This window comes from Stylophora pistillata, chromosome 5 (genome assembly GCF_964205215.1).
Source record: "Stylophora pistillata chromosome 5, jaStyPist1.2, whole genome shotgun sequence".
Classification (NCBI taxonomy): Eukaryota; Metazoa; Cnidaria; class Anthozoa; order Scleractinia; family Pocilloporidae; genus Stylophora; species Stylophora pistillata.
The window spans coordinates 5,595,201-5,623,020 of record NC_142523.1 but is presented as its reverse complement, the minus strand read 5'-3'; the positions used below and the strand labels follow the sequence as shown (position 1 = coordinate 5,623,020).

The 27,820-nt window shown below is 41.4% G+C and overlaps 1 protein-coding gene across 1 annotated transcript; it reads left to right on the top strand.

Moving 5' to 3' along the window:
• Positions 1-71: 71 nt before the first annotated feature.
• LOC111319571 (uncharacterized) lies at positions 72-19,597 on the top strand. The gene is made up of 8 exons (XM_088762157.1): positions 72-251; positions 5,973-9,849; positions 10,821-10,998; positions 11,702-11,987; positions 12,772-13,022; positions 13,761-13,989; positions 14,535-15,889; positions 16,601-19,597. The coding sequence occupies exons 2-8, from the start codon at positions 5,981-5,983 to the stop codon at positions 18,698-18,700; spliced, it is 8,268 nt and encodes a 2,755-aa protein (XP_088618283.1). The 5' UTR covers positions 72-251; positions 5,973-5,980; the 3' UTR covers positions 18,701-19,597.
• The last annotated feature ends 8,223 nt before the right edge of the window (positions 19,598-27,820 follow it).

The following is a 27,820-nucleotide window of genomic DNA, read 5'->3' as shown; positions in this document are numbered from 1 at the left end:
GTTCTCGGCCACCATACCCACATGTACAACCTCGTTCGTGACGAGCAATTTGCATTATTTATCTTTCGGAGAAATGAAACTCTTTTCGACATCCCAGAAGCAGTAAACAAGGTGTATTTCAAGTGATTTCTTTTGGTGAAACTGCCAATATCGGCGACGTAACGCCTCTTTCGTCAAGTAAATTGTAACATGAAGATGGATTTGCGATACAAGTGATTCCTTTAAATCTTGTAAAGAAATATTTACCCCAGGTAAGTCATCTAACCGTGTCAAATATTCATAGTAAAACCCGGACGCCATTAGCGCGGACAGTAAGCTTGTTCGATAGCATTTTATACGCGTTCAGTGATTGTAAAAAGTATTCTGCAAAAGTTTAGAGTATTTTACTTGGGCAACAAGTGTACTTTTCGATCAGCCAATGTACTGGAGTTTATTTATGTGAAAATTTCAAATCACCAGCTATTCAGTAAGAATGTTTTGATATCATCTAAAGTAGCTAGTGTAACTGATCATGAAATTGCAAATAGAGATGCACAGAAGACATTTAACAGTTTTATTGTTGGTGAAAAACTTCATATTCGAAATCTTCATGGTGGGCTTCGTGAAAATGCGCCTCAGCGCGAGTCTTCTGGCGTTTTTTTTTTTTTTTTAATGTTCAATACAGTCAATACAGACAATTTTCCTCGGATAATTTGCTTACATCTATCGAATGTATTCCGATCAGGTTCAATAGTGAAGCTCGGTTATGTTCGCTGTTTAATCATGGTTTGAAACTATGACAAACACGGTTTTTCACATGGGTCTCGTACTGGAAAGTTTTGGAGCTTTGCCAGCGGAATTGCCGTTGAATATGTTGTTATTTGTAACCTAACCTGATACAGATGCAGGTTTCTGTTTTCCTGTGGAAGCGTATGTGCATCTCCCGTTTATGAGCAACCTTAGGAGCGAAGTATCGCACTTGAAGTTGAAAACGGAATACTTTCATTCTGAATGTTTTGGTATTATGTTGTCAGAAAGAACTCTCCAGAAATTACCACCAGCGAACCCCCACTCAGACTAATGAGAGGCACAGTTAGTGAATATTACACCACGTACTAAAATGAGGATGCGGATGCACTGGATGATTTCCTCACGAGATAACATTATTTATTTGCAAAACTTTAAAATCTTCATTACCATATACCTAAAATTTGACTAGAGGTATTGAATCATATCATACGCTTATTCATAACAATCGTGCAAAACAAAGCAAACTATATCTGCAGTGCAAGTAAGAAAATAACGAATACCTGAGGTTCCGAACTGACACCAACTCCCCGGCCGGCCTGCAAAATGAGAGCGGAAAATTTTTGCAACTAACAGACGCCATTGATCGGATCCTCTCCGCAAAGACCATCAAGCTGCATCGAACAGATAAGCCATGGATAACTCCTGAACTCAAGCTCATGATTAAAGACCGACAGAAAGCATTTCACAGCGGCAACATCCCAACCTGGCGCTCTTTGAAATACAAAGTCCAGCAAGAAATAGCGAAGAGGAAAAAGTTCTTTTAAAAGAACAAAGTACAACACCTAAAGAAAGATGACTGCCGCAAGTGGTGTGGAACGTTATCAACCAAATGTCTGGCAGATCTGAAAAGCCATCCCTTATTTCACTGGAGCGTGACGGGAAAATCATGAGCCAACAAGAACTCGTCAACAGTTTAAATCGATTTTACGTTTCAGTTAATGCGGACACACCGCCACTTGACAGTAATCTACTACCAGCTTTCCTCCCTGCTAAGGCAGAAGCACCATTTGTGCAACCCCACGAAATCTGCAAGAAGTTACTCGCCATAAAAGCCTCCAAGGCCCATGGTCCAGACAACGTACCCTGTCGCATTGTCAAAGAGTTTGCTTACGAACTAGCTGAACCTATCACCACCATCTTTAACACATCACTCCGATCTGGCATTGTACCAGCAGCCTGGAAAGAATCTAATATAATACCCATCCCAAAAGTACAACCACCTATGGATGAGGGCGACACCAGACCTATTTCGTTGACCCCCTGTCTGTCCAAAGTCCTTGAGGACTTCGTAGTTACATGGTTAATTGACGATGTCAAAGATAAAATCGACCCAAATCAGTTTGGGTGCCAGAAGGGAACCTCAACAACGTATTGTTTACTGGACGTGATTCACACCTGGCTTACGTACCTCGACTCACCCGGGCGACACCTCCGCCTTTGCTTTCTAGATTTCTCTAAGGCTTTCGATCGTATCGGGTACAACGTACTGATAGAGAAGCTTCTGGGCTTAGGAGTTCGCATATTTTTAATACCGTGGATAATAAGCTTTCTGACTAACCGGCGAAAACGCGTTAAGTTACCTGGCTCCATCTCTGACTGGCTTCCAACAACAGCCGGCGTCCCCCAGGGAACAAAACTCGGTCCAATATTGTTCCTGGTGATGATAAATAACTTGAACATCTCTGATCCTGAATCCTGAACTTGGAAGTTTGTAGATGATGTATCGTTGTCTGAGGGGCTCGTAAGGAAAAGCACCTCAACCATCCAAACAAGTCTCGATACTGTCGCCTCTTGGAGCTCCAGTAACTGGATGAAACTCAACGCTAAAAAGTGTAAAGAAATGCGGATATGCTTTCTCAAGGAACCCACAGAACTCCCTCATTGGAAGATCGGCGACCAACAATTAGAGCTTGTAACTTCACACAAAGTACTTGGCCTGGTGATTCAGAATAACTTAAAGTGGAACAATCACATTGAAGCTACTGTCACCAAGGCTTCTAAACGCCTACACATACTCAGAGTACTCCGTCGAGGGGGTGTGGAAATGAATGATTTAACCACTATCTATATCTCCCTGATACGATTTGTTCTTGAATATTGCTGTGTAGTATGGCACCATGCCCTCCCCTCCTACCTTTCACAAGAGCTAGAACGAATACAGAAGCGTGCTCTTAAAATCATAGTGCCTACTTTATGTTACCCAGAAGCTCTGCAATTCATTAATTTAAGAACATTAGTTGAAAGACGTAGTGAACTTTGTGTTAAAACTCTTGAAAATATCTCAAGAGGAGGGCCACTTTTTAAACATCTCCCGAAAGAAAGAAAGCAAGTGCATCAGTATCAATTGAGGAACGCTAGCAATTTTTCAGTGACTAAATGCAGGACCGAAAGACTGCGCCGCAGCTTTTTCCCAAGGACTATTTTAGCCTTCAACAAATAATAGTTTCTTTTATATATATTTGCATACCCACATAGTTAAATGTTAATTCTTAATTATTTAATTAATCATCTTGTATTTCTAAACTCATTGTAGCCCAGTCCCTATCCACGCATGTAATTTTATATATTTGTTAAATAATTGTAAGCACATTGTAATTCAGATTTTCTGTGAAAATGTGAGAAATAAACTTATCTCCATACCTACCTAAACTACTGATGACAAACACGGTGTTTCACATGGGTTTCGTACTGGAAAGTTTTGGGGCTTTGTCGGCCATATCAGTGAATATTTTGTTATTGTCACCAAACCAGATCAGATGTAGGTTCTTGTTTTCCTGTGGAAGCGTATGTGTTCCATTTTTGAGCAACCTTAGGAGCGAAGTATCACACTAGAAGTTGAAAACGGAATACTTTCATTCTGAATTTTTTGGTATTATGTTGTTAGAAACAACTTTTCAGAAATGAAATCCCTGTACCCTGGACTCTGTTACTCAGACTAATTAGAGGCACAGTTAGTGAATATTACACCACAAAAAAATGAGGAAGAGGATGCACCCTAAGATTTCCCACGAGATAACATTATTTATCCGCCTTAAAACTTCAAAGTCTTCATTACATTTACCCATATTGATAAGACAGTTGAGTTTCATTTTTAAAAAATGTTTCTTGAGCTTTTTAAAAAAAAATAGGTAACGATGAATTGTTGTGTGAAGTTACGGAATTAAAAAACGGCATGTGAATGGCGAAAGTCGTAGCGTCACGCAATCCCATGTACAACCTCTTCCGTGACGATCAATTTGCATAATTTATCTTTCCGAGAAACGAAACTGTTTTCGACATCCCGGAAGCAGCAACCTAGGTGTATTTCAAGTGATTTGTTTTGGTGAAACTGCTAATAACGGCAACGTAACGTCTCTTTTGTCAAGTAAATTGTGACATAAGATGGAGTTGCGATACAAGTGATTCCTTTAAATCTTGTAAAGAAATATTTACCCGAGGTAAGTCATGTCATCTCACCGCGTCAAATATTCGTATCAAAAAACCGGACGCCATTAGCACGGAAAGAAAGCTTGTTCGATAGGATTTTGTACGCGTTCGGTGATTGTAAAAAGTATTCAGCAAAAGTTAAGAGTATTTTACCTGGGCGACAAGTGTACTTTTCGATCAGCCAATGTACTGGCTCCGGTTGTTCAAAGGGCGGATAGCGCTATCCAACGGATAAATCGCTATCCAGCGGATAAGTGTTACCAAAACGTACTGGGCTATCCACCGGATTGAGATTTATCCTGTGTATAACGTTATCCATCCTTCGAACAACCGGGGCCTGGAGTTTAGTTATTGTGAAAATTTCAAATCACCAGCTCTTCAGTAAGAATGTTTTGATATCATATAAACTAGTGTACCTGATCATGAAATACCAAATAGAGATGAACAGAAGATATTTAGCAGTTTTATTGTTGGTGAAAAACTTCTTATTCGAAATCTTCATCGTGGGCTTCGTGAAAATGCGCCTCAGCGCGAGTTTTCTGGCGTTTATTTTTAATGTTCAATACTGTCAATACAGACAATTTTCCTCGGAAAACTCGCTTACATCTATCGAATATATTCCGATCAGGTTCAATAGTGAAGCTGGTTATGTTCGCTGATTAATCATGGTTTGAAACTATGACAAACACGGTTTTTCACATGGGTCTCGTACTGGAAAGTTTTGGAGCTTTGTCAGCGGAATTGCCGTTGCATATTTTGTTATTTTCAACTAACCAGATACAGATGCAGGTTCCTGTTTTCCTATGGAAGCGTATGTGTCTCGTTTATGAGCAACCTTAGGAGCGAAGTATCGCACTTGAAGTTGAAAACAGAATACGTTCATTCTGAATTTTTTGGTATTATGTTGTCAGAAAGAATTCTCTAGAAATTAACATCAGGGAACCCCCACTCAAACTAATGAGAGGCACAGTTATTGAATATTACACCAGGTACTAAAATGAGGATGAGGATGCACCGGATGATTTCCTCACGAGATAACATTATTTATTTGCAAAACTTTAAAATCTTCATTACCATATACCTAAAATTTGACTAGAGTTATTGAATCATATCATATGCTTATTCATAACAATCGTGCAAAACAAAGCAAACTATATCTGCAGTGCAAGTAAGAAAATAACGAGTACCTGAGGTTCTGAACTGACACCAACTCCCCGGCCTGGCCTGCAAAATGGGAGCGGAAAATTTTTAACACTCGATTATAAACTACACAGAGAATTTTTACAAAATGTAAATTAAAAACCCTTCGTATGGTTATGTAACAAAGTTTCATCCAGCGAGGCGTTGTTTCAGCATAGAGAATGAGTATTAAAGTTTCGCCGGGAACAATGAAAAAGTCTGTAAACGTGAGCTATTCAGACTGTCGGTGCCATGGTGTTAAGAGATGAATTGAAATTCCTTTGAATTTTTATTTCTTGAACCTTGTTATTGCTTGCTATTCTGTTGATTGAGTAGTTATTATTATTATTTTTTTTTCGTGTGGTGGTTTCTCACTTTTGGGATATGTTTTTACTCTTCTGACTCAAGTGCTTGGTTATCTCTTATATGTTAAGTTTTCCTTTGTAGTTTGCACTGGTAGTGGTGGTGGTGGTATGCATGTGGGCGTGTGGGGGGGAGGGTAGTGTGGGGCTGTTCCGCAGTTCTACATTTCCCCAGTTCCACAGTTCCATAGTGCTAATACTTCTATTTCTTGGCAGGTCTTTTGATGGCTTACGCAGCCCAGCAATGGTCCTTCCTGGATCGAGTAGGAAAAGTTACTCTCCATTGCAAAAAATGCGACACAGTACTGGCCACAAGGGAAACTGTGATGTTGGCCAAAGTACCCACCTCTGGTACACACTTGGCCGTCAGGGAGGGGAAGGAGGAACAAGTAGAAGGGAAACTTCATAAGGTTAAAAATGAAAAGGGCGGGGACAGTGCACTTTATTGCCCTTTCAATTTTCTTTGCCGAGGGTGTGGCGAACGTGTTGCAAACGTAACAAAGTTAGCAGGGAAACAGCTTATTTGTTTTAGAATAGAGAGCGTCAATATTTCTCACAATGGAAAGAGGATTATGGCGAACAAACTGTCAAAAGTGAGCAAGGAGTTGGAAGAAGAGTGTGGCATTGAAGTTGTCAACGTTACGACGCATGCGCCAGAAACAGGAAGAGCAGACCAATCTCGTGGAGATAGTGAAGCCATGGTTTATTGTGATACGAGTGGGTGGACTCACACATCGCACGAAATCGACTCTTTAACGCGACAAGAGCCGCGAGACTATCAGCGGGAGTTGTTCCTTTCTGCCATGCGCGGTAATACGCTAGTATATCTGCCCACTGGCTCTGGAAAAACCTTGATTGCAGCCATGGTGATGAGTTGTATGAAGAAGTTGAACCCAAGCAAAGTTATGGTATTCCTCGTCGACCGAGTACCATTAGCGCACCAACAACGTGATTACACTAAGTCACAATTGATAGATTTAAAGGTGGAAATGCTGGTCGGTGAAATGGAGTCGCCTCAAAATAGGCGTATTTATCACAAATTAGCTAATAACAAAGTTGATGTGTTGGTCTTAACACACCAGATTTTCCTTAATTTTTTAGCCGCGGAGGACAACCCACCCATTCGTCTGTCTGATGTCTCAGTCCTGGTGTTCGATGAGGCTCACCACTGCAGCAGAAACCACCCGTACAACAAGATAATGGAGTACTACAAAAAGACGCCAAACCGGTTTAAACCTGTTGTGCTCGGTCTGACAGCCTCACCAGCTGGAGAGCTTACATTCAAGAAAACCAGTAAGAAACTTGAAAAGCTCCTTGAGAACTTGGAAAGTGCAGTAGCGATGCCCATTGAGTCGGATTTGTTGATTCATGTTAATATCCCAGACGTAATTTATGAAAGATCTGACCACATGAACACTGATCAAGTTCTTCTCCAGCGACATATTGAAGAACACATCAAATATCTGATAGACATCCTCTTCGAAGATGTACCAGATCGTCAAGATTTTCCGTTTCCTGTATTCTCGTCGAATTTTAGAGGTGCGCTGAGAAAGCTGATCGACAGTTACCATGGTAACAGGAATTCTTTTGAAGCGCTGATCGTTGTTGAGCATGCAATGCACTTGCTTAGCGTTGTTGAGTTTTGTGAGGTTCTTGGTTACCAGTATGCTGTTGAAAGTCTCAAAGAATGCGTATACCGCATTGTTTCCGCTAAGTCGCGGAAACATCGTGCCCTGAACAGGTTAATTGGAAGTCAACGTTCTTTTCAAGCCCTCAAAAATTTGGTAGATCAAGCATGCAGGGCTGACTACCCTCGTGCAGTTGTCATGTCGGACAGGTACAAGATTCTTGTGAAGCACTTAGAGCAGTTTCTTCACCAAGTTCGGGAAGACCCAACTTCTAGAGGTATCATATTCGTAAACTTGCGCAAAACGACCTTCAAAATGTGCGAGCAGATTAGAAGGGATATCCCGATTGTGACCAAAATGTTAAATCCCTACCCTTTTGTCGGCCATGGTCAAGGAAGCTATGACGGAATGACGTGGAAAGATGAACAGGAAAAGCTGTTAAGAAAGTTCAGAGAAGGAGAATCCAAGCTGCTGATTTGCACGAGTGTTTTGGAGGAAGGACTGGACATCCCCGAATGCAACCTAGTCGTTCGCTTCGAGGGTGCGGCAACACTGCGGGCGTTAGTTCAGACTCGCGGGCGCGCGTCCCGTAGATCCAACAGTAAGTTTGTCGTTATCTGCAATGAAAAACAAGAAAAAGATGCCAAAGATTTGTGTCTCAAGGAACAGAACATGGAAGAAGCCATCAACTGTTTAATGAAGAACCCGAGGCGTCAATCACAAGCAGAGGAGTTCGAATGCGAAGCGAAAAAACCTAAGCTTTTTCTCCCCAGCGCAGAGGAAAGTGGTGCAGATACTTCTCCAGTCATGCGCTACAGCCCTCGCATATCTGTCACGGTGCGCAATATGGTATATCAAACATCCCGTGTGATAGAATTTCTGAACGACAACTTCGACGTGATATCTTCAAAGCCAATTCAGTCCACTTCATCGGCCGGTGAAGCACTTACAAAGAAACCCACATCAGAGGATATGGCGTTTGAACTCGAACCAAGCCATAATGAAGAAGCCAAGGAGTTTCGCTCAAAGGAAGAGTTTGCATGTCACGCGACAGAAGTGTGGTGCATGCGCCTCACCGACCGTAACGAGGAACCACTTCCGACTTGGCTCCAGGCCCCACCATTAGAGACACGCCGCAAATCTATTGAATCATTTCATTGGTTAAAAGCAAGTTCCTTATGCCTCGGTACTTTTATGAGTCGATGCCATTTCCAGTGTGAGTGGCCTCTAGAGCCTACCTTAAAGGACATTAAGATTAATTTTGATCACAGCTTCAAGATGCTGACCTTGCATTCCTCCAGGCAATCTTCTGTCGTTCTTGATCAAGGTGCTGTTGCTAGAGTTTCTTACAAGATAGAACTTCGCTACGAGGAGATTGAAGATTTCATAATCGTGGACACTGATAGTAGTGCAGAAGCCATTAACGTTTTTCTAACGGCGCGACACCCTCCACGGCTGTATAAGCATGAAGTAATGGAAGATTTGTTCGATCTTTTTCAAGTAGATGAACAAGACGATGAAGATGACTCAGTCGTCTCGACAAGTGACGATGAATCAGAAACCGAAGGCTTCTTGACCGACGATGAATACGCGGATGTAATAACCGCCGATTTCAATAACGTTTCCTCAGATCTCTCTCGTAATCTCACAGACTATATAAGCTGGGAAAGGGCGTCAGATTTCCACAATGGTGAGAATACCGTAAGTCAGTGCTTTACCTACTGTGTTACAATACCATTCAATGAGGTTGTCCAGTTGAGACGCTTGTTGACCACAGTCGAGAAAAGATTCCACAAAAGTGTATTTTACTGCCGAGTGAAGGAGAGCTATGGAAAATTACGAGATGTTGAGATCCCCGATAGTTTGCCATATGATGTCAAGTATGCCGCTGGAAGTGTCCTCAGTTTTCATCCTTTGATTCGCGGGAGAGTGCTACCAGGAAAATTTGGTGGACTCTTGCTGAGCAAATCTTCTAATATAGCTATTGCCGCTTTGGAAAAATTGAGTAAAGTGTTGGAAAAAGACAAGTTCTGTGATCCGGGCACCACTCTGGAGTCGCTACTGAAACAAGAAAACCCTTCCACTTCCGGAATGTATAACAGGCTGGTCCCAGGCCATTGTGCTTTGATAAAGCGTGCGGTCATCACCCCAACGAGGCTTTTGTTCTACCCACCGGAAGTCATGGTCAAGAATCGCGTTCTCAGGAATTATGATACAGACGACTTCCTTTGTGTTAGTATTCGAGACGAAGACCTGTCAAAGTTGTCTGCAGCGAGGGGAAATATCCACGATATATTAGACGGAGTAAATCGTAAATTGAATGAAGGACTAGTGGTAGGTGGTCAGCGGTTTCAATTTTTGGGTTCCTCCAACAGTCAGCTTCGCAACCATAGCTGTTGGTTTGTAGGGCCCAGTTCTCTACCGGATGACATACGTCGCTGGATGGGAGACTTCACCAATATCAAGTGAGTAAGCACTATTCCGTTTTTCAATTTGAAAAAAGTTAAAGTTTTGAGTCAAAACTGAAAAAAAGGAGAAATGAATATTTCTCCACTAAAGCGATATCGCTCTTTCAACCAGCCTAGCTATTGATCAGAGGTGAATAGGAACACAAAGGAAATGAAAAGAGTAGGAGATTAACAAATGTCGGCCACTTTGTTTACGGCTACTTGATCAGAGGGAATGAGGGCTCTCACAAGAAGTCTAGAATTGTTGTTGTCACACATGCACCGAACTCTTTGGGTTTTGTATATCTTACCTTGTTGTATTTTGCAACTAAAAACAGCTTTAAAGTAGATGAATCGGCGCGAACGATGAGGTTTGTTAAGCAAAATCGTCACGAATGCTACGAACCGAACACGTCAACATCCGCCATCTTGGATTTTCTAAATGTTGCATTTTATATTGTGAACTGAAATGTCCCTTTTGCTAACAACGCATATTGCGGGCTCACAACAATGGCTCCTGTCTTTTTGGCCTTGGCGACCACTTTGGAAGATTTAGGAGCCAGATGGCTCCTTGCCAAAAAAGTTAATTATTTTGCCCTGTTTACTCGATGATTGGTCAAGTAAGCCTGTTCAGCCCTTTCATCCAATGAGGTGAACAACTCAATTCGGTTGTGGCTCTGTTATTCGTATATATCAAGGTTGATAGTTTCGAAAGAAACTGTTTGGGGCTGCGTCGGTGGGAGTAACGAAATAATTTGGATATATCAACAAAGTTGAAATGGTAAATTGGCCACCGTAACGATTACAAAAGCTGACGTTTCGAGCGTTAGCCCTTCGTCGGAGCCCTTCGCCTTTCGTCGTATATATCCCCGTTCAACGCAGTTTACTTGATCAATTTTTTTCTATTTTCTTTTGGATTCATGTGATATTTTCTTCCATTCTAATTGGTCTCCTTTACGTTAAAATTTATGTTATTTGCTTTCCAATAGGTGTGTTGCCTCATACATGGCTCGTATGGGTCAGTGTTTTTCCACCTCCTTAGACGCTGTGGGGTTTGCGACCAGTGAGGATACCTATCATGAGGAAGAAGATGATGTTAAGACAGCTGACGGAGAATACTGCTTCTCCGACGGAGTCGGAAAGATATCCGAAGAGTTGGCCGCAGAGGTATAATGAATGTTCGTTTTACTTCGGAAAAAAGGGAGACATTCTCCTCTGACTTCGAGCCCACTGAAACACGAGGTAGTGCAGCGGTGCAAGCCACTTCACGTGAGACACGATAGAACTGAATAACGTATGCGCACGCGCTAGGTTTTGGTGCGGAAAAACGAATTTTGAGTCGTTCGCACGGTTGATTTTCTCTTCTGTTCCTTCGAGGCGTTGTTTTCCTTGACGCTTCATTCTTTTGCAGAACAACTTACAACAACTTTGTACAGCCCCTAAATACTTTTGATAATTACTTTTCTCCTTAAACACTTTGGGAATAGGAAAATGCATTCAACGACGACAAAATGCCCTGGTTTAAATGCCAGCTCGTTATTTTCGCAAGTTTTCTAAATTTTAAACCTCGCACGCTTGAGCCCGTGTTGTTGACCGCATATCTTTGACGTAACACTTGGTTATTCAGCTCTGTCGTGCAGCGCACGATAATCGTTATTGGCTCCCTCCCCCTTTGAATACAATTTTTCGTTGCCATTTTTGGACATCTGGCTGTACTTAATTCGAACTCTTACTTGCACCTTGTGCCGATTTTTTTTAGTTTTATGACACTCAGTCCTTCACAAAGCGCAGTATTAAACTGTACTTTATTTTACAAATTCCAAGAGTTTCCCTTGTTGCATTAGACTGAAACCCACACCCTATTTTTAAGGTTGTCCGACAAATTGGTAAACCTTTCAAACCATCTGCATTTCAAGTCCGTTTCGCCGGCTACAAAGGAGTTCTTGCACTAGATCCCAGACTTCCAGGGAAACAGGCCATATTTCGTGAGAGCATGTCCAAGTTTGATAGCTTTCACCGCAGACTGGAAGTATTGCAGACTTCTCGTCCTCAGGTCGTTTTCCTCAATCATCAGGTGATCATGCTTCTGTCTAACCTTGGAGTCCCGGATGAAGTCTTCATCAAATTGCAAAACGACATGTTAGACAAGTTGGCAGGTAAGAGGATGAGGTCAATAGATTCGTGTCAGAAAATGTTCGCCCACGAGAGGATGATCACTATTGTGACTGCCACGGGCGACTGATTATCTTTATTGGTAAGGAGAAACTCTAACCGCGCAATTTTCAACACGAAACGAAACGACACGACACAGTTAAAACTGCAAATAAAGCGGGGAACGAAAACCTATTACAATAGAAACTAAACTTAATACACAAGGAAAGCTACAACGAATACAACGATGAAAACTACATAATGCAATACTTACATTTGTTGCGATGTTGTAGATTTCCTGCCTAGTGGCGAAATAGCTACACGAAGCGAGTGACCAAAAAAACTCGAACACTGAACAAAATACTGGACAAAACTAAACAAACTACGATGAACAATAAGATTTAAATACATGCTATGCTACGTAATGTTAAGCTATGACACAAAGAAAGCGCACACAAAATTTTACTACAATTAACACTATTTGCACAAGAATAATAAACAAAAAAATAATTCGTTAGGGATCTACAACTATATCGCCTCTTTTTTCGACTTATTACATGGAATATGATGAAAATTTGCCTTTTGAGTCTAAGGTTCTTGACCCGTGCTTTTTTACACAGCATTTTTATTCCTTGTCAATTGTCTATATTATCACGAAACCGTTTTAATCAACAACTGTTGCTGACTAAGTTAGAATTGGAAACAAATAGAGCGAGTCTCCAGCCCTTCCCGTCCTTAAATTTAGTCTGGTTACGTAATATCTCACACTACACCTTTGCTTGTTCAAAGGGATGCTTGTGAATGAACGTGATGCTATTCAGCTACTGGGTAGTGGAGCCAAAATGGGCGTCTCCTATCACAATGTTTCTAATGCAGGGATACCGCTGACAACAGAGCCATTCTTTAAATCACTTTTGGTGGCCATGTACCGAAATCACATGCACGAACTGCTTTCCCGAGCCCGCATTCTTTTGCCACCAGCGGAAGCACGCTTGATGATGGGTGTGATGGACGAGTTGGGTGTACTGAAACCTGGCCAAGTGAGTTGTTTTTTATTAGTTCTTTGAAGTTCTACTACTAACCGTGAACGTAAACCTGGTACAGCGGAGTCTGCCTAAATACAATCCAACAATACCGGCTATTTTCAACAAAGGGCTCTTGAAAACTGATCTTTGAAATTAGTGCAAATTTAACCCTTTCGCAGCAGAATCCCGTACAGGCCAAAAATTGTTTTCAAGCCTTTTTTCTGCTACTGCTTAAGGTAGTGTTCATTACAGCGAAGATCGCTCTCATAGTCATTTTTTTAACCGCAGTTCACATATGTGACCTACCCAGTTAAAAAAAGTCACTTTTTGCGATCTCCGCGCGAATTTTTCGACCAACTTGTGAACAGCTGAAACACTTCAGGGCTACACTGTCTGGAAGGTCTATACTATGCTGATGGTCCATGTCCAGATCTAAGAGCTGTGTAACAACCCCCCTCCCCACCATCCAACACCAATTACCGTGCTTACACTTAACTATTGTTGGACTCCCATAAAATTTCAGCGTTACAGAATTACCATATGTCCTGCAGAAAAGCATCACATAGGCTGGGTAAACTTTAAATTCCGCTCTTCCCACGCCTCTTGGGACGCTATACGCGCAGATTACAATGAGTCTCATATCCTACTCGCAACCACACATTTGACCACTTTTGGAAAGATAATGATGATAACAGGATGTGTGCCTTTGCTGAGTCGTCTTGATAACATGTTCATTCTATTTTATCGCGTCAGGTTTTCGTACAGTATTCCGCGGTTGAAACACGTGAGGATCGGGATGACGAGTTTGACAAGAACAAAAAAATTGTGCTGAGCGGACCGGTGGTGGTTACTCGTAATCCATGCTTACATCCGGGAGATGTACGTCAGCTCGAGGCTGTTGACGTACCAGGCCTCTTTCATCTTGTGGACTGCATCGTTTTTCCAAGCCGAGGCTCGCGGACACATCCTAACGAGATGGCAGGTAATATGCCTATTGTGACAGTTTGAATGACTTTCTCTTCCGATCTTAAACACTTACACGGCACTTAAGTTTAATTAGAATGACTCCTTTAAGAACCTCATGAAAGGACCTAGTAGGGTAATATAACTGAATTATATTTATTTATTTGCGGTATTTAGACAGGCTGGCCCAGTTCAGCTCCAGAGCCACTAACCGTAAATATCAAGAATCTGGCGACAGTTACAAAATTTCGTAATTAACTTTAATTTTTCTAAAGGACCCTTTTAATGAACCTTTTTCGAAAATTATATCGAGAAGTTCTATCGCACTTTTTTTTTCTCCGTAAAATCAAAAAATTTATTTTTAAAACCCTAAGTGCTGATCCGATCTGGAGCTTTAACCCTCGACCTCCCGCACGGCAGTCCAGCGCTCTACAGTCTCTACAACATCAGCTAACCAAGCGCGGTTTTTTTCATTAGGATCCCTGCGAAAGGTATGAATGTAGTCATAAACAGATCCGATTGTGAAAATTTGAACAAAATTCTAAATGATTATTCTGATTTCAGGCGGTGATTTGGACGGTGACCTATACTTCGTCTGTTGGAATAAAGACTTGTTACCAAGGAAACCCAATTACCCGCCAATGGACTATCCTTCACTTCCTAAACTGGAACAGACTGAGCCAATCGCTACTCGCGATATGACCAAGTTTGTGGTGGATTACATCCGGTCTGACCAGTTAGGCGTGATTGACAACGCGCACAAGGCTTTGGCGGATATCGAGAAAGACGGCGTGCGATCCAAGAAGTGTCTTTTTCTTGCAAAACTGCACTCTTTAGCAGTTGACGCACCCAAAACGGGAAAATGGCCTGATACTACGGGTATTGGGATTATAGAAAAGCTTCCTGATTTCATGATGAAGAGCCATAAACCAAGTTATCCCTCTGAAAAGGTTCTAGGAAAGCTCTATCGACGCTGTCGGAAGTTTAAAGATACTACATCTGAAAAATACGATCAAAAAGTCCGTTTGGACGAGTCCTTCCTGTTGCCAGGTAACGATAGATTCGTTGAAAACGCGAAAGAAGTCTATTCTTGGTATCGTGATAAGATGGAGAGTTTGATGCGGGTGTACGGCATCGAAACCGAGGCAGAAATCATCTCTGGCTGTTTCATGAAGCTTCGAAATCGCTTGCGTAAAGAAAAAACAGAGATTGCCGAACTCGTCAGCGAAGAGCTGTTCGCGATACGCTCGTACCTCCGTCGGGAATTCTTTCGCGAATTCGACAGCGATGGACAGTGGTTAAAAGACGAGGTGCTGATTTCGGATGAGATGCGTTTAAAGGCCTCGGCTTGGTACATAGTGGCCTACACGCATGCACATGATCACGGTAATGATTCAGACGAAAACCCCGAGAAAAGGCTAATCAGTTTTCCTTGGTTTATCAATGATGTCATGCTCGCCATCAAAACGCGAAAAGATCGTCCCAGTCAGTCCCAGACCTTAGACGTTTGCGCAACCGTGGGTCAGAGCCTTGTTAGGGTGTTTGACGAAGAGAAGGCCTGGTTACTTGAGGAGTTCAGAGCTCGAATAAGAATAAAAAACGTTATATTTCGCCATCTGCAGACTGCTGATTCCACTTTCTCGATGACTATCATTGGCTCTACTGCTACACTGCTATTTCACAAGACTTCGGATCTGGATTTGTGCTTTTTACCTCAGGATATCCAGGCACGAAACCTACCTGCTATCCCTGTGGTGTCACCACAAGGAAATAACACTTCGATTGAGGAACAAGCGAAAGTATTGAAGTCCCTGATTCCTCTCATGAAGGAGGAGACGTCAAAGGAACAAGGGCAACAAGACGAAAACTTTAAAAATCTTTTCTGGAAAGTTCAACTTGTCAACAAAAAGCATTTCCCCGTAAGTAAGACTTTTCTCTTATTTTAAAAGTTGACCATCTAATGATGACTTAGCTTTTATTTCCTCTTACCGTGTAAGAATAAAGGACCAATTTTAAAGCCTTTCGTAAACCCCAAACCAAAGCAACCACAACAGCCCATAATAACAAGGGAAAACTCACCAGGAGCCAATGAGAAGTTGAAGTAAAAGCAAGCAATTTACCTGAAGCTCGGAAAGACCCCAGTGACCAAGTTGTGATTGGTTGCGGCTTCGAATCTGTTTGGTTTCGAATGTGGCGCAAGTTTTTTTAAGACCAATAATAGTACTTTTAGTTAGTTTATATCTTAGGTTGTTTATCTTTACTAAGGGCTGTAGAAGACCTGATGTAGATGACTTCACTTACGCCGTAGCTTTAGTATAAGTTGTTCACATGTGACTTCGTAAACCATGACACTGTTGAATTAGTGTTGAGACAGCTTTGCCGACCAAACACAGCTTCGTCAATTAAGTGTTGGACGATTGTACGCTAACCATGCTTTAAGAAGAGTCGTCATTCGCGAAAAATTGACTAAAAGGGGGAAAAGAAAACATAAGAAAAGTAAGAAAAGATCTATTTTTTACATCCGTCTCCTGTTTAAGTAATCATGGTTGGTTGGACCTCAGCACACTCTTCAAAACCCTATACCTTGCTTTCCTCAGCATTCTTTAATTCGATTCTTATTTCTCGTTTAGATCCTTTCATGCAAGCAGCCAACAGTGAACCTGGTAAATGGCAGTTATTGCTCTTCAACCCTTTCTTGTGATTTGAGTTCATCCCCAGACAGTTTAACAATGGCCGCTTTGCTGTCAAGCTACGTCAAGTCTTACCCTCACCTCTTATTGGTGCTCCGTGCTATACATCGATGGTGTTGCGTGACAGGGCTGTCGCGCAACGGGGCTGGCGCTGGAAACACTTCAAACATGCTCGCTGCCCTTTTCTTAGCTCAGTGCATGCATAACAGGCAGATTAACGAGGAGCACGTTTTGGAAACGGTGGCACACCAAATGCAAGGCAGTGCAAGAGATGGTAAGCAGTACATGGAGTTGGAAAATGTCATAGAATCTCTTGGAGCTCACCAGAACGACTCTCAGTTTCCTCAGGTGGAGCCAGACGTAACCCAAATTGGCCAAATGCTGGTGAATTTTTTTCAAGCACACGACTCGTGTTTTGAAAGAGAGCTCCCACAATTGCTCGCTCCTCTTTTTGGTGCACCAAAGCTCTCAGAGCTTCTGGAGAAAGATCATCTAGTCCTCGTGAAAGAACAAATGCAACGTGCCTATCAGCTTCTGGCGTTATTTGGAGACGCAGAGATCATGCTGACCATCAGTGGCTCCGAAGATTACGAAGTAATTTCTCTTTCACCGCTTCTTTCCTGGTGCATGCCGGGCGTTACAAAAAGTAGAGCTCGAGAAATAGCGCGAAAGACTGGAGCGAGGAGCGTCATCATTCGCCCCAATTTTCCAAGGTCACGTTCCTCATTTGTTCTCGAGGTGAAAGGAAGTGAGCCCGCGATACGAGCAGTAGAGAGAGAGCTGGAAGAGATGAGCACACTTGCATCACGTGACAGGGTATCGCTCATGAGTGGCTGTTTCGTAGAAGATGCAAGTCTGCTTGTGTTTGAAGGAAGTAGAAGTCAAAATGATAATGTGTCTTTAATGCCATACCACTGGCGTTGTCATCAGACACACGACGGAGCGGCCCAGCATGTCGCTTTGTTAGAACACGTCACATACAGGAGTAATTACGCGTACCAGTGCTTTGAAGAAAAATTCTTTCAACAACTGCAAATACTTGACCGGGATTTCGATCCTGAAGTGCATGGATGTCGCGAATTCGCTGTACACTTTGGACGAATCTATATGTTCAATGTTCCACACACTCTGCTCGAAAATTGCGAGTCCATCACTATTGCAATGCTCCGAACAAATAAGAGAAAACCAAGTGTACTACAAAAAAGAATCCGCGTTCCAGGACGAGTCACTTACGTTGACCAAGAAGAAGAACGCGATCGGAGAAGGAACAGGTGGGCAAAACGTCCGATGATATTCAGTGGAGCCAAAAAGAAGCGGAAACGCGGAAAACCTTCGAGAAGCACGTTGTTCACATTTGTTCACTCGCCGGAAAGAGTGGAGACTTTTCTTCATCAGTCCGGATTCCAGCAAGATGGAAATCCTACTGAAAACTACGCAGTGGTCATTTTGAATGGAGAGGTAGAATTTTACGTCAGGTTCGATGAGAAATTCAACTTTGTCGAAGTGAAGTTTCCAAATCTACGCTGGTTTATGGTGGATGTTAAGAGGCCATACCGGCAACGACCAGATCGTGGCGTCGCACAGGATGGGGGACATGTAGATGACAACTGGGAAACAGACGTTCGTTTCTTGCTCCAATCTCGTTATGCTTTGGCGCTGAACGATATCCGGGATACGAAGTACGCCAAGTACCAGCGTATACTCAAACCCAGTGCACTTGAGCAGCCATTTACAGTTCAGGAAGAGTTATGGAAAGATGTACGACTTATTCGTCACTACAAGTCCAAAAAGTTCACATGCGCTTCACGTGGTCAAGGTGAATTCTTTAATGGTCTGACAGCATACCTCAACGAGGTGACGGAATATTCCAGACCATTAGGGCCAGAGGAAGTCGATGAATTCAGAGAAATACACACTCGTTGGGAAGTGTCTTTAGAGGCAAAGCTTCCAGAAGATTTAACAGAAAAGGAAACTGTCAAAACGTTCTTAGAGGAAGTATGGAATTACGCACTTGCTTTGTCCTCATTTGTATCGAAGTAAAATGACAGATGATCCAGGTTAATGCCAGACCTCCTCTAATTGGACAATTCTTTACGAGAAATGTTAGAATCGTTGAAATGTTTTTGCGTCATAGAATGTCAAAATCACTCGATGCAAGCTCTAGTAGCCTAGATAGAAGGTGTAAAACAAATTATTTCTGTGTAATTTCAATAGTCAATTTTTACATTTCTCGACATTCAATTTTAATGCGCTCTAAGTACGATTTTATAAAGGGGTAATTGTATAAAATGTAGAAGAACTTAGTAGGTATGAAAGTGAACTCACACCTTGATCCTGAAATGAATATTTTGTCAGGTCAGTGAATCAGATATTTTAATTAATGCAGAGTTATTAGAGTAATAGCGAGTGTGCACCCTTGCGATGACGTTACAGTACAGTTCAACATCAAGAGCGGGTCACTTTGATGTTCGCCGGGACTCATGACCATTCCCCTCCTTGAACTCTGATTAATGTCAGGCTTGTTTTCTTCAGAGTGCAAATTTGTGCTTTTTGTGCTGAGAATTAATTCCTTACAAAGAAAATTCTTTCAGCATCGTGTTTTAAAAACATTTAAAGAAGGCGATAGTTACCAATTCAGTAGAACTTAAGATAAAAGTATTAATTTCGATAAATTTTGCCAAAAAGTCCTCTGAGTTTTGTTAAAATGCTTAGTCCAACCAGAAATAAGCGCGATGCTGCTGAAAACCAACCCATGTGAATGCTCAACACAGCCATTTTCTAACGGTATAGAATGAAATTAAAGTGAGTGAGATAACTTTGCTTTGGGACGAAAATAGTGTTTTAGGAGAATTTTTGGCCGCAGATGTAATTTTGATTGCATTATGCCTGTTTGAAGTATGTAGCTAACTCAATAAAGGGGCGAAACCTTGTGGAATATTCAGTACTTTATGCTTTCTGTTTTCAGGCCGAAGTAATATCGTAAATTGATTCAGCGAAAAAACTGATAACCTACGAAATCTCCTTCACAGTCACTCCCGGAAGGTAACGCAATGCTCCCCCCTCACAAGAGAGTGTGGATTTCACTACCCGTCCTTCCTCTTATGTTATAAAGTAACTGATATACTGTTCTCGATAGCAGAACAGTTGAATAAACAGGAAGAAGTCGTCAAAGGAAGTGGCCGCTACAGTAATAAAAAAGAGTACCAAAGCCCGCGTTCCTCAGCGGCAAAACCACAAAAGAGCGGGAAAACGAGTGGTATTGAACAAATCCTTCTTTAACGCATAGTACAAGCGCACTGATTAGTCAAACACCTATCGTTTATTCCTGTAAAACCATAGGAAATTAAATAATATTTAATTTCATTGTATTCCATGCGTGGATGTTGCGAGAACACTTATAAAGTTTGTCAATTACTCGTCTCCGGCTTGTCTTTTCCAATCCTTCTCGTTTTCTCTTAGCATCCCGCGTGGATTATGCCGGGAAATCGATAGAGAGCGCGATCTATTGCAGGATCAGGGCCGTCGATATCTCAAATTAAAGTTGCAACTCATTTTTTGTCAGAGTACCGCAGAACATCGAATAACCTTTCGATTTTTCATTTTTCACTCGGGGTTTTTGAAGTATGATCAACAACAACAATATGGATGTTATACATTGTGCTCTGTTGCAACAGTTAGCTGCAGTGAACAAATGGTAAACACCACAGCGTACACTATTGAGTTATTGATGCACGCGGGAGGTTGCTAAGCACGAAAGAAGCGTAAGAGTCGCTCGAGGCAGTAGCCGAGAGCGACTCTAGTTTCTTGAGTGCTTAGCAAACCTCCCAAGTGCATCCATAACTCAATAGTGTACGCTGTGGTGTTTACCATTTGTTTTATAACATAACATTGATACATTGTAGGTAAAGAGGTCCCTTTTATTTAACAAATCTTACGCGACCAGAAAAAAACAAGCGCGCGCAGAAAAATAGTCTTTGCATTTGCTCACGTCAGCAGCGTACACCCATTAGGCAAATGGGGGGACACTAAATTGACCAATCAGAGCGTGCGCTTAACTTTGGTTATGTTATAATAATTATTGTAGCACTCATTGCTGTGTGTTGTCTTGATATGCGTGGGTCTATGCTGTCAAGTCGTAGCTAGTGAGTAAGAGTAACACATGATGCTGTTCACATGCAAGGCCTTATTTGTGATCCTATGTGTTGTAATTGTCATGTACACATCTGTTCAATTAATGTGACCCTCTAACTCTCATGAGTGATCAAGACAAAATTTCTCCTTACGATATCAATACAACATCAAGCAGACAGGTAATGAGAATAAAGAAAAATATCAATTAGGGGAGTTTAGATTGATCCAATACAAAATTCTCCAAACTCGCATCATAAGAATTGAATGGCAGACAGTAGGGAGAGTTACTAATGAGACCTTGGGAGTGAAATGGTTATAAGCAGTGTTACAGCAACAAGGCTGTGCTCTAAGAAAAATTGAAGAGAGCCCAGTGCTCAGAAGCTGTGAAATCCAGGGTGCCCAGCATATGCTTTTTATGAAAAAACTAAGATTCCTGGGTTGCCCAAGAACAAATGTCTGCTAGACCACAGCCCTGCAGCAACTGTACATACAAGATGATTTGGTTTAATCAACAGTGTTGATAATGTGAATTTGCCACTGTGGAGAGATTTTTCACTCAGATTAAGGGCTAACGCTTGAAACGTTGGCTTTAGAACCTCCTCTCACAATCCATTAGAAGGAATCTTTTTCCTAACAATGTCATTAGATACATTTTCAAGCAGAAAAGTGATGAGAAAACAAATATTTTTTGATTTAAAAGTGAAATATGAGAGCTGAAATTACAAGAAAAGAATTCCAGAAAGTAAAGAGAATTGGTATTTACCTGTAGATCTTGTGAGTAAATGGTCAATAAAACCATGTCACAGTATTTTGAGTCAATTTTTTTTGTATTGTGCAAAACTACACTTGTATCAAAGGGGACTACTTGCAGTTGGGTAGAAACACAAAAGTGCAGCAATAATAACCTTAGAAGGAATGGAAATTGCTAAGGATGTGTTTGATTACTGTTTGATAATAAACTGACCTGTTTTCTTTTGTTTAGATTGGTTGCAATGCTGTTAACTGGGCTCCCTCAGCCTATCCAGGGTCATTATTGAAGGGGGTAAGTCTCTAAAGAAGCTGCTTGGGTTAGGGTAATACAGATTTAAATGATCTGGTGTTATCAACTGAGTTACCGTATTTCTTCACCTATAAGCCGATCTCGGCTATAAGCCGAGACCCTGACTTTCAGGGTCTTTACGCTACACTCAAGCTGCCCAAAAAAAAAGGTAAAACCATCGGCTATAAGCCGAGAGCGAAATTATTGATTGTAACTGGCCATTTGAGCAAGCGAACCTCACGGAAAACATAAGAAATTGACTCACTAAACACAAAACCTAATGAATTACAATAAACACAAAAGAAAAAAAGCGAACCAATCAAGAGATATGAATATCAATTGATCCAACGAACTGTATAAATACTACCACGCGACAACAGATTAACCACAACAACAATAATAATCTCAGTTAAACGTTTCAAAGTATCAATCTATCGAGTATACCTTTCGTCGCTGTCACTTTTTATCATCATGCCTAAAGCACGCCGTTCCTCGTATAGTATGGCTTTCAAGATAAAAGTTATCGCGGAAGCTGAAGCGGTAGAAAACAACTCGGAAATCGCTCGAGAATATGGACTAAGCGAGTCCATGGTACGACGCTGGAGAAGAGACCAGGGGCCCGTTTCTCGAAAGTCCCGGTAACTTAACGGGCCCGAAGCCATGTTTTAAAATCAAACTTTAAGGGATAGGGAAGTAGGTTCTGGCACCCAAAACAAGTCCTTTTTGTTTCTCTAGCTGATAATTTTATTGCATCATTTTCAAAACTTTTGAAATCCCCATCTTAAAAGAAAACATAACAGCTTTACGGGTCCGTTAAGTTCCCGGAACCTTCGTGAAACGGGCCCCAGGCGACTATTCTTTCCGGAGAGCTGAAGATGTCTGCAAAACGTGCGACGATGGGCCGTTTCACTCCGAAATATCCCGAACTAGACCAGCAAGTGATGGAGTGGTTTTCACAGCAAAGAGAACAAGGTTGGTATTTACTTTTCTGTCTAAAATTTTAAGAGTTTTTGAAGAGTTGAATGATATCGTCTTTCAGTGCGTGGGAAACAGAGACTTTGATTGGTCAGAAATATGTTGTTGTCATGACAATTTCATAACATGTCACGAAAAGAGTGCTGCAGTCACGAATCTACGGTTATCTCGCAGCAAAATAAGATTGTTATTTTATTTTTCGTAGGTATTGCGGTGAGTGGATTGATCCTTCGCCTTAAAGCTAAAGAGCTCTCCGATGATCCTGCTTTCAAAGCTTCCCGTGGATGGTACGAGAAATGGAAACGACGCCACTCGGTCAGCATGCGAACCAAAACAACTCTGGCCCAGCGATTGCCCGCCGATCTCGAAGAGAACATTGTGTGCTTTCATCGCTTCGTCATTGCAGCAAGAAGACGCGCCGACTACCCTTTATCCCGCATCTACAACATGGATGAGACACCCATGCGTTTTGAGCTGCCATCGAACCGAACACTGGAATTCAGTGGAAGCCGAACAGTGCCAGTAAAATCTTGCGGAGCGGAAAAGCGGAGCTTCACCGTCGTTCTTGCTGTTGCTGCCGATGGAGCAAAGGTGCCACCGAAAGTCATCTTCAAAGGCGTCCGTACACCGAGAGATCTGGTTGTGCCGCATCCTCTTCGTGTTTCCTTCCATAAGAAAGGGTGGATGGATGAACAGGGCATCCGAGAATGGATTCGACAGAGTTTGCCCCGTGCCGAGCGTTCCCTTTTGGTGTGGGACTCATTCCGAGCTCACTTGACCGATTCCGTGAAAGATGACCTGAAGCAGCGAAACATTGACGTCGCAGTTATCCCTGGTGGCCTAACCCCGGTTGTACAGCCCTTGGATAAGTGCCTAAACAAGCCATTTAAAGATAATGTGCGCCGAAAGTACTTGGCGTGGATGACATCTGGGCCATTTGAGTTTACCCCAGCTGGGAAGAAGAAGGCGCCAAGCAGAAATCTTGTCCTCAGGTGGATCAAGGAAGCATGGGCAGAGATACCCGAAGAGATGGTTGTCAAATCCTTCAAGACCTGCGGTATTTCCAATGCCTTGGACGGAACAGAGGACGACGTGGTCTACTCTGAGGAAACCCCAGAAGTAGATGATGAATACATAGAAGAGAACGAGTTCGACACAGACAGCGAAAACGAAACGGATGGCGAGTAAACCATTGGGTTGAAAGCCCTTGCACGTATCCGTCAAACGGCTCCTTTAGGAGCCACCAATTTCATAAAAGTGAATAACCAATATTCAGAAGTTATTTTTGTTGTGTTTTATTACTTCTGCTTCATTGCTAACTTGACTACAAGCCGGGGGGGTAAAGTTATTCAGCAACTGTATATTTTTAAAATGTAAAACCCTCGGCTATAAGCCGAACCCCGTTCTCCGTGAAAAATCTCCCAAAATTTTGGGTCGAAAACTGAAAAAATCGCTCGGCTTATAGGTGAAGAAATACGGTAATAACATAAATGGGCCACCGTAAAGACTTTCTGCAGCTGGTGTTTTGTGAAGAAGGTTTAAAACATTGGCTTTAGAAACTCTCTGCAGTGGCCAATATAGGTTATAACTCAAGTGATAAAACCAAGTTATCATTACCACAATTAGATGTATATTGAATTTTGTGCTTGTTTCTTTTTTTTTTTTTTTTATTGATATCCATGGTTGATTTCATGTCTACTCTGATGAAGAGTTTAACAATGTTTGTTTTTTTCCCTTGGTCTACATATCTTGGTGTGCAAAATGTTTGCAATAGTTTACATTGCTGACTCAGAGGGAAATAGTTTTTGTCTATAATTAAAAAAAAAAGGAAAACAAAACTGTTCATCAGTTAAGGATATGAAGGGTAGGTAAAATACCCTCTCCCCCTTTTCTCAGAAAGGAGTGTTTATGGCAGGAGATCTTTTAACTGTGAACTCACTGAGCACATTCTCCATACTGGTCTCTATCCATTTCCTAAGCTACTGATTAGAAGAATTTGGTTAGTAATCAAGGGCTTGTTTAGTTGGTGATCATTTTCATTGTTCTGCGAACCTAATGTGTGATTCGGAGGTGGTATTGTAAAGAGAAGCTAGTGTTCGACACTAACTTTTCAACTAAGTAGCCAAGTGGCTAGTGACAACTTAGATGTTAAATCAATTCCAGTTTCTTTACTAGCCAAACTGGGTAGTGGAAATCACTTGCTAAAACTGAATTTCTACTAGTCTGTGGCTAGTTGGCTACCGTTAGTGTCAAGCCCTGAGATGTTATTACAGGTTGAAGAGTTAAGGAGTGGAACTGATAGCTATTGCTCACTAATTCCTGTCACTTAAGTCACTGTCCTTTCTCTTAACAAATCAGTGAGAATACTGGACATTATTTCTATTCTTTTGATGCTAATTGCATTTTGTTTTGTTTTTTTCTCTATATGCGAGCCTGGGGCAAAGTCAGATACTTCAGTGAAAAGATTTGTCACAGGGGGATGTGATAATTTGGTAAAAGTATGGAAGTAAGTCAATTACATGAACCAGCATTGATCATGGATTATTAAATTGTGTTCATGCCAGCCTAGGAATTAGTATTTTTTTCCGTGTGTGATACATTTATCCACATATCTTTCCATAGCATCGGGATTGAAGGTAGTGAACATGCAGGACTTTGCCTAGCCAGTGTGTTTCAATGGTCTGGCATGAAATTGAGGCAGTTAGATACCCACATGAGATTGAAGCTGTGTGCCAGTCAGTCCCAAAAACCTGGCAAGGGATTGATACCCGCAGGACTGAAAATGGAATGAATAGTATGTGTTCTCTAGCATGAAACATTGAGATATTTTTATTTTCACCCTGATTTTGGTGGCATTAAATTCAAGTAGATTCCTGGTGAAATCTTGACACTGTTGTTTTGTTACTGTGTATAGAGAAGTTGATGGCCAGTGGGAAGAGGAGGAAAAACTAGAAGCACATAGTGACTGGGTCAGAGATGTTGCTTGGGCACCTAATGTTGGTCTCCCTATTAGCACCATAGCGACGTGCTCTCAGGTGTGTTCAAGTCAGTGGTAACAGTAAACATAAACTCCTTTCTTGATAAGGACTGCTTAGGCTGTATTGTCAACCTCAATGTAGTTTGGTATAGAACATAATTATCTCAAAGGAGAATGTGTTACTGTAATGCTATAACACTGATGCACTGCAAAAATAAAATCCCCTACAAATGTAGGATTGCTAAGAGATCATGGAAATTTTTTCAAAGAGTAAACTTGAAAGGTGTTGTAATTATTATAGTAAAAGAGGGGAAAGAACATAAAATTGACCCTTTGATCTCTAAGAGTGATGAGCACCTAATTTCTCCTTACAACGTCACCCTTGAATCACACAGTAAGGTTAGGAGAGTAATGGAAATGATTGCTAACTGAACAAGCTCTTGATGGTTGAACAAAATTAATTCTCCTTGTCAGCACCTAAGGAAATCTGTGGAGAACAGTATGGAGAATATGCATACTGATGTTAAGGATGTCAAGAATTAACAAATTATTTTGTTGAAATATTATGCAGGATTGTCGTGTTGTAATCTGGACAAAGGATGAAATTAATGGAGGAACATGGGCTTCTAAGGTATTCTAGAATTTTGGAATTTTATTAATTCACTGTTTTTTAGGGGTTTTTTTTAGTCTACCTTTCTAGTTTTAATAAGGTTTTGGCTGGCAATTTTACACAGGGTAAGTTTCCAATGGCCAATTCGTTTTTTAAACAACTTAGGGATTAGTTGAATGAATTACAGTAAGGAAGGCAAGAGGTTTTGGTGAAAGTTGAGAATTTTCCAAATTAGTGACCTTGAAGAAATTATAATTGTAGAGGTCTTCATTTTTATACATGAGTATGTACGAATTATGGTATCTGTTTCCTCTGCAGGTTGTAAAGAAGTTTGGGGATGTTGTGTGGCATGTCAGTTGGTCAGTCACTGGCAGTATTTTAGCTGTATCTGGAGGAGATAATAAGGTATACAAAAATCATTGTTTATTAGCAGTCTGAAATATAGGAATAAGCCAGACTACACACAGGCCTAATTTTGCAGCATAGTTCATGCAAGTCAATAGAAATCAACAAATGCAACACTCCATGCATTATGGGTGTCCCTTGCATATCACTCCCAGAGTTTGTGTGTTGCCACCTTATTTTTTCCCCTTAATTTGGAACTGAGCAGTGGACATTCTACAAAGGTGGCTCTTCCTGTCCACCGTTTCCAGGTCGAATTGGAATTTAGAATGTTGGTTTTTGTGGAGGTAGGAATCCATGATATTGATAAGTTATGGGGTGATTTGGGAGAATATTAAAAGATAGAAAATAGTGGGTTTTTAACCCTTAATACTTTGTTTATTTGTATTTTGTTATTGGAGCCTTGCATTGTGGTCGTTAAATTTCTTTTCCTTCCACAGGTGAGCTTATGGAAGGAGTCTTTGGAGGGGCAGTGGGTCTGTGTGAGTGATGTGTACAAAGGTCAAGGGCAGGAGCCACAGTGATGTCACATAGCCATATTTAGACAAAGAACTTTTTTAAATATCTAGAGAAAAAATGTAAGATACATCTGCATCAAGGAACATGGACTTGAGAATGGAGTTTGGTTGCCTGAGATTGGATTGGAGGATCTTTTGGTCAGGATCTATGTTTAATGTGGAACACAGCACTGCATGGTTTTCCTGGTGTTTTGGCAGCAATTGACAGCTCTGTCATCGCTTGTAAAGTTCTGTGTTTGTGGGCAGTGGTTAATGTTGATGTTGTCAAAATTTTGGTTAAAGTAGGAAAAGAAGGTCCAGTTTCTACATTCCTTTCCTTCTGGTCACTTTTAATCTGTCGAATTGACTTACTCTGTTCATGCATAGTTTCAATTTGCTTTTTGAATAAAATGAAGAAACATATGTATGAGTTCACAAAGTTATTATTGATTTAAATCATGTCCGATATGCTCTACTAGCCTTTAAGTACAATGAACGGCAAAAGTCTTGGCATGCTCTACTACTGTTT